The 8,157-nt window shown below is 36.9% G+C and overlaps 1 protein-coding gene across 1 annotated transcript; it reads right to left on the bottom strand.

The window, feature by feature from the left end:
* Nucleotides 1-611: 611 nt before the first annotated feature.
* Nucleotides 612-5,364, bottom strand: med7 (mediator complex subunit 7). Its single transcript, XM_041796833.1, has 2 exons — nt 5,233-5,364; nt 612-1,829 (listed from the first exon to the last, which is right to left on the bottom strand). The coding sequence occupies exon 2, from the start codon at nt 1,818-1,820 to the stop codon at nt 1,056-1,058; it is 765 nt and encodes a 254-aa protein (XP_041652767.1). The 5' UTR covers nt 1,821-1,829; nt 5,233-5,364; the 3' UTR covers nt 612-1,055.
* Nucleotides 5,365-8,157: the final 2,793 nt, after the last annotated feature.

The following is an 8,157-nucleotide window of genomic DNA, read 5'->3' as shown; positions in this document are numbered from 1 at the left end:
CTGCTAAGACCCTGGAAAGACCTGAGGATAGAGTCCACAGTGCCTTGTGTCCCCATACTTTTGAAATCTACCAAACACACATTGCCTTTTATTGTTACATGCAAACAAATCAAAATCTGTGCAACAAAGTCTTACTGACAATCTATTTTACAACATACTTTATGTTGGAGATGTTTACTACCAAAGTTCTTTATTTCCATGCAGAGGATTTGAATAAAAAAGGCCTGGAGTATCTCATTCATCTTGGACCTGATGACTTTGCTATGCTTTGCAACCAAACACTGGAAGTATGTTTTAAGACTACATTATTTAAAATATGTATTTCTGTCACAGGAATGAGGCGGTGGATCGATTCAGTACACAAGTGGCCTAAAAAAGTGTTTGCATGGCATCATTAAAACATGTGATGTAAGGGACTGAGGGAGGGAGGAGTCACTATTTAACTACTTCTACACAATGGCCTTTCCATTACCACTCATTCCAGATTAGAGAGCGTCCAAGTCACTGACAGTTTTATGAACATAGCTGAATGCCAGCACAAACTGTATAGAATCGATTCTAAAACTGTATCCTAAAGCACTAAAGGTTTAATGAATGCTATTAGGCTATGGTGACAGTAACTTGAAACATATTTATTGGTTTTATTACTAAAATGAGAGTTGGAATCAAAATTTGTTGGTGTAATAAATAAAAATCCTTTTACATTTTCACTGGAGAAGTGGAAATGCTGTTGCCTCACAGCAAGAAGGTCCCTGGTTTGGCTGGTAACTCTTAATTGTCCATAGCTGTGACTTCTTGCTTGTCTCTATACATGTCAGCCCTGTGATAGCTGAGTTGACCTTGAATGGGATGAGCAGTAAAGGTAATGCATGGACGGATCTTTGCAGGAACTTTTCAAATTTACAATATCTTTTAAATAAAAATGAGAAAACAACAACCAAACAGATATCAGGCCCAATGAAAACACAGCGAATGCTTCAGATTTACTCTAAGTACAGCAAACAAATGACAAACGGTTACTAGTATACAAAAAGAGACACAAACGTGACAGAAAATCAAGCTATTTCATCAATTATACTACACATGGCGGCATCCTTGTCCCACATTTTGTCCCTCTTTGAAGGACTGACACTTTTGTCTTGGTGACCTGCTGCCATACAGCTGCCACCTGCTTCCTCTGCATCCATTGGTTCAGATTTCAGCCTGGGGGCTTGCCCGGAGGAACAACCAATGCTAGCTGTTGCAGACACAGTCCTTGTCCCATCACCCGCATTGTCTGGACCCTCCATCTGAGGTAGGTCATCTGGTAAGGAGGCAAGGCATCCCTGGATCATCTCCACCACCCGCTCCAAATGTTTCTGGAACCTCTCTGCTGTCTCTAGTCTTTGTCTCTTCTGCACCTCCATCATCACTCTCAGAGTCTCCCTGGCTTGATGTGGCCTGTATTCATTTATCAGGTGGTGCATATGAACAAACAGAAGCTTTAAGTCCTCCAGCTTCTCTTCCCGCTTAATGCTGCCTGGGCTCTTAATAAGGATATCCAGCAGATCCAGAAAGTTCACAAGAATGGACATGTTGAGCTTCTTCAGCTCACGCTTGTGGTCAAATTGCATAGGATGGAGTCTCTCAATGCCTTGGCTCTCAAGAGGCCGAATGATAAGGTCATCACATTGGAATTGGTTGCCAAACATCATGTAATTATCCCTGATGGGTGGAGGAGGCTTGGGTGCCAGGCCCTTGCGGATGTTTTCATCTGTGTACTCTTTGATGTACTGCATAGGTGGAGGGGGCAGGGCACTAACCTGCTGTGGTTCACCCATTATGCTGACCTGAAAAAGTGACAGAAAATGTTAAATGAGAGTCCCAGTAGAGTAGTGGCAAAACAAATCCTTAACTGTTAGTGTTTTTTTCAGGTATTTAAAAAACACAGCTTGAGAATGCTACATATGTTGCACAAAGGTACACATGATTTAGAACAAAAACTTTTAGTCCCAAATACAGCCTGTTAAAGTCACTATAAAAAGTCCAACATCAGGGGCTCTAAATAATATCATCATCAAAAGATAATATTGAAGGCATAAGGGAATCGTAAGAATGATCCACTGATTGATTTAAATACAAGGAAAGAAGCAGATTAAAAGGGATAGAACGCTTGATCAAAATTTTATCTGAGAAGTGCTGGGTGCCCTTTATGCCCAATCAAAGATTTTATAGGGTGGATGCACTTTATGGCAGTGTATTAGGTTATTATTGGATGCGAGGAAACCTGTTATTTATCAGTCAATAATAACCCAAAGAAATAAAAACTTAGCGTAAATAGCAGTCCCCCTGCCTCCAATTTATATCCATGCTGACATATGAGCTATATGAGGTGCATGCATTTTGCAGCATAACACCAGCAAGTAGACATATTTCCTGATATCACCATCTGCAGCCAAACTCTAGACTGCACACAATAACTGCTGCTACCCAGCAGTCTGCATCATCTATAGGAGGAGCACAATGGCTAAACACAAACAGTTCGGAGCTATGCAGACCGGCAGTGTATGCTACGGCATCGATTTGATGCACAAGTACAAGTCAGGTTTTAGCTTTTCCCATCAGTCTAGCCATAAAGGAGCCCCGGTGTGCCAGTTTAACCAGTATTGGATTAATTGATAACAGTCCAGATAGATGTACTGGGGACTTGGCTTTTGATGACCCTTCTTTACCATTCAAATAAAATTTAAGCTGACTGTGCAGATGTCTGTTGAAAACAATGCAAACAACACTGACAGGCTAAAAGCATCTAGTTTCCATTACGAATCTCATGGAGTTGGTAATATTTGTATTTATTCAGAGTATGAAACAGATAGAGACTGAGGCATGGTTATAATACTTTTCGATTTCTTCATTGCTTTTTACTTAGTTTTTACTTTGGGTTTTAAATTTCAGTTTAGTTTAATTTGTTTTTACAGCTAGCTAGTTAGTTTAGATTTTATTTCTTGCAAAAATGCTTATTTTGGTTTAGTTGTTATTGGGGGTTTTTGTGTTAGTATTAGTTGGGGTTTCTTTTTGGCAATATGCGATACCTGGGAGCAGAGGTGTCAAGTAACTAAGTACAAATACTTCATTACCTCACTTAAGTAGAAATTCTGGTTATCTATACTTTACTGGAGTAATTATTTTTCAGCCGACTTTTTACATCTACTCCTTACATTTTCAAGCAATTATCTGTACTTTCTACTCCTTACATTTTAAAAATAGCCTCGTTACTCCTATTTCATTTCAGCTTGTTTTCATTCTGGCTTGTCATCATTCAAAATAACACAACCCCCCTCCCAAAACCCTCTCCAGATAAATCACCTTATCCAGATAGAGAGAATTTGATTGTGATTGGATGAGAAGTTTAAACATAGTACCATTTCAACACCCTATTGGTTTGTACGTGATCCATCGCACCTGCGTACGACACAAATCACGTCACACTCCATCAAGGAAATAGCAGACGTATGCAGCCTAGTACGAAGATGTCCGTGGCAGAGACTCAAGAGAACTCGAGCAAAATGTCCCAACCAAGCACCAGTGAGGAGGTTGGTAGTACACATATATGGTTCTTGAATGTATTTGCATTGTACTAAAATGCGTTCATTTTCAATGGGCATAAATGCGGCTGAAACAGGTGCATCCCAAATTTTTCAACATTAAAATTTTAATATAACATTAGAGCCATTATGGCCTTTAGAAAAATGTTTTTTTGGGGAGATGTGGTAGTGCACTATAGGCCCCTGTGGTGCAGCCTTTTGTCCTTTTATCCTTAATGGCATTTTTTCCCCCTTACATTAATTTTACTTTTATACTTTAAGTAGTTTTGAAACCAGTACTTTTACTCTTTTACTTGAGTAAAAATCTTGAGTTGATACCTCAACTTCTACAGAAGTATTTTTAAACCCTAGTATATAAACTTCTACCTGAGTAATGAATGTGAATACTTTTGACACCTCTGCCTGGCAGGGGCAAGACCAACAAGGGCTCTTCACTTTTCATTTTATTTATTAAATTTTTGTTTGTATACATCTCAAGACCTAAAATTAACATTGTGTGAATTCTTCTTCAATCAAATAGATTATAGATTGTACACTCTCTAGGCTTTTGTAAAAGAATTAAACTAAGGAGATTCTGCCTCTAATTTTATTTTATTTAGGTACCTTTTGTAAGCACAGAATTAAGGTTTAGTTAGTTTTTGTTTTAATGCAGAGCTTAGTTTGCATTGAGTTTCGGTTGACTAAAATGATTTTCATGTTTTAGTTTCAGGGATTTTTTTAGTTTTAGTTGACTTTAAAAACCTTGGACTGGGGGATTTGTTTAAACACAGACAGGAAGTAGAGCGGATGAAGATGCCTGCTGTGTTAACTCCTGATACAATTAGTACACATTTATGTTTTATTTAAGGCAAAAATTTAGAAACTTTTAGTCAAAGTTTCATCACTTAGGGCAGTTTTTATGGGGTTGGCCAACAGTCTGGCATTAGTGCTGGATATGCTGCCAAGACAAGACACATCTATTATGTTTAAGGATTTGAAATGATACAAGGACTCAATTAAAAAAATATATATAAATAGTTTTGGTAATTTTTCTTTCTATTTAGACATTTTGGTGTGAAAACTTGACATTTTGTACCTTTAAATGTTTAGATGTATAAGTTACAGTCATGATGTACGACTCGTCAAATCAATTTATATTTTCTACGTATGAGGCATTTCTTCAGATAGACCTACAAATTCAGAATTTACAAGAGCTCTGGAATTTCATAGACGAACCAGGTACTGCCAAATTACTGTAGCTAGGATAAAAATGAATGTACTTCCACTGTAGCATATTTCGCATTTATGCCAGTGTGTGAATTCACTGGCGCGACGATATTATAGCAAAATCAAAAACACAAAAGCAAAGTTAGCCTGCTGCAAATGCCGACGAGGCCTATTTAGCAAGTAAAACATACAAGTTAATTATGTGGCTTCCTGACCCAGAACTACATGTGAAGACACTTTAATTTACTTTTTGAACTCATATCTAAGTCGTTGATGCGTTAGCTTATCAGTCCACACTAGCGTTTGAGAAATCAACGTAGCTAACTACATGGCTACTCGGCTAGTTTTGTGCTAGCTCCTTTACTGGTAATCTCCGCTATAAGTAATTACCGAAACTTTGAAAATGCGGCAACGAAAATGTAGCGCTCACCCCTTTACCTACCTTTAAATAGACTCCCTCCTCAGCTGTTGAAACTGAATTTTAGATATTCGATGTAAAAGTATCTTACAGGACTGTTAGCTCATGACTAGCTTAGCTGCAGCCATTCACTGACATAAACGTCCGTTCCTGTAGCAATTTCATTGGCTGAACTGCGCAAGTGACCATTATACGGTTATGCTGATTGGACCGAACCGACATAAAAGCTAAACGCGGATTGGTTGTAGTATTTGCCACTACAATGTGAGGAGCGATAGCTTACATCTTTATCTATTATTTGTTTTATAGTTAAGTCGTGAAAAAATGTTCTCGGAAAGTAAATCCTATGTGTTAATGTGTTGTGTTAATGACGACGGCTTATTTGAATAGTAGGCATTTGATGCAATAACTATTCACTTTATTATTTCTGAGCCACAGTAACAAGAATAAAAGGGGTTAGACAAATTATTTAAGTTTCTCCCACTTATTTGGAATAAGTTTATCAGTTTTAAGCTCAACCTTGTCTTGGAACTTTTCATTTGGACCAAAACGATGTCCACAAATCTCCTGCAGGCCCTGTTTCTACAGAAACTATAGCGCTGGATCGGTTTTAGAGCCCATGTTTTGGATGTGTCAGCCAGTTCTTCAGTAATGAGAGTCTTCAGTCTGTAAAATTTTGTCAGTCATTGAGAGAGGTATGCTGGTATTCTGCTGCTGTCATTTTGATGATGGCAAGGACTTGCTAAGGCCAAGCATCAACATATTCACAAAAAGTTCTGAGTAGGAAATGTTCCTTTCTAAAATCGACACAAATTACCTTAATTTTCAAAGATATTACCCTAACCACTGTGAAAATTCTTAAACATTTTCAAAGTTTCTCATAAAAGGTACTGCACATTTCTTCAACTGTTCCCCAAACCTTTCAGTGAAACTTTGTCAGTAGGCCTGACCATCCCAGTAAAAATGCCCCAAAATTCTGTTTGAATTCCAGAAAATTTTCAAAGAAATTTCCCAAAGTGTCAAAGCAAACTCCCCCAAAAATTGTATTCCATGGAAATAACAGAAAATTCCCTGAAACAGCCAAGCAAATTTCCTGAAATTTCCATAAAGAAATTTCAAAGCACACTCAAATCCTCCCCAAATTCCCAAATCAAATAACCAAAATTAACAAATAAAGATCCCAAGTTTCTGTGAAAATTCCCTAAAATTCCCCCCCCCCCCCCAAAAAAAAAATCCAAATAAAATTTCCAAAGACTTACACTACACTTCCACAAATTACAAATACATTTTCCAAATTTACATACCCAAATTCTCAAGAAATGTTTTAACCCAAATTCTTAACAAGATACCCACAAATTCCACAGCAAATTTCCCCAAAATACACAAACTTGAAATACTCGAAAATTTTCCAGCATCTTCCCAAAAATATCCATGCAAGGGCTTTTTTCAAATCATGTCCAATCAATTTAATTTAGGGAGAACTCAAATCAGGAACATCTTTGAGAAAAGAACAAAAAAAATCTGGAGAAATGGTAGGAACCTGGGCCAAATTGCAAGTTTGCAAAAGGTCTGAATACTTATGTTAATGTGATATTTCAGTTTTTTATTTTTCATAAAGTTGCAAAAAGTCTAATCTGACTCAGACTGCAACGAAACAAAATTGATACAGTGAATGGGATCTACGTACTTTCTGAATCCACTTTGTCAAAGGGTCCTTGAAAGAAAATAAAAATAAATGATAAAATAATGTAAGTGTGACAGTTTCTCTGAGGCAATAACCAAGTAAACTTGAGGTGTTAGTCTTAAATTTCCATGAGTCATCACTTTCACATTTTCACAGATAAATTATTGAAGCTGATGTTACTCAAGGGCAGTCATTTGATTTTGACTCAGTTATGTTTTCCTTTGATATTTTTCCTATTTGTAGGTGCTATTATAAATCAAAATTTGTTTGTTTACAGCATCTGTCTTCCTGTGATAAGGAAGTGAAATTGTATTTCTAATTAAACATGTATCTGTTTCAGTACAGAATTTACCAAAGCTATACGGTGCTGGAAATGCTTGAAAATGCACCTTGAAAGTGCTTTAAAAGTGCTTGAATTTTGGTGCATGAACCCGTTTTATAAGCATAAGAGTTCACATCTTTTGATTCAGACTTCCAAAGTGATGGAAAACTCTCTAAAAACACTGACATCTGATCATTTCTAAAGCAGTTTGCCTGATGGTGGTGCTGTAGCATACATTTACAGCTCTCATGATTTCTGAGAATGAAGTATTTTATTAAGTTTAAGTCTAAGTTATTTCTGAAAACAGATGCAGAAGTGGCTTTTCTTTCGGTCATGGTAACTTCAAAGAACTTTATGATCATACATATTTTAAAGCAGAGTTATTTTTACAGAACAAAAGGTCCCACCCCAAACAGAATCCATCACTAATATTTTTAATGATCAATGTCAAGGACATATGACAAAAAACACTAAATGTAGGAAACAAAAATAGAACTTCTAGGCAGACCCAGGAAAGAGTTCATTTTCCAAGTTTTACCCCACACACTCTTCTTTGAAATGCAAAATAAAGTCGGTGTACATTACTTCTTTATTTAATTCCTTAGTCTTCTCAGAAATGAGACATATTGGGATTCTGTCTGAATTGCAGAACATGCATTGAATAAAACTTAAAACAAAATACTCCCCCTTCTCTTTTATGAGTTTAATTTTTTTGCATTCCGTGCAAGATAGAAAGATTACTTCACTGGATCTCCTGCGAGATAAAGAAGAATATTCTAGATCTCTTGATAAAACATGCTAAAGCAGCTGACTTCTTCAAAATGAGGACACCATTTCTGAATATCTAAATGTTAAAGTGTCTGCTGTTTTTTTAGTGGTCTTGTATCATGTATGTATGTCAGGACCCAACTGTGGTTATGATATGTTAAAAGTACCCAAAGAT

This window comes from Cheilinus undulatus, linkage group 10, assembly GCF_018320785.1.
Source record: "Cheilinus undulatus linkage group 10, ASM1832078v1, whole genome shotgun sequence".
NCBI lineage: Eukaryota > Metazoa > Chordata > Actinopteri > Labriformes > Labridae > Cheilinus > Cheilinus undulatus.
The sequence above is the reverse complement of the archived record's forward strand: the minus strand, read 5'-3'. Positions and strand labels throughout refer to the sequence as shown.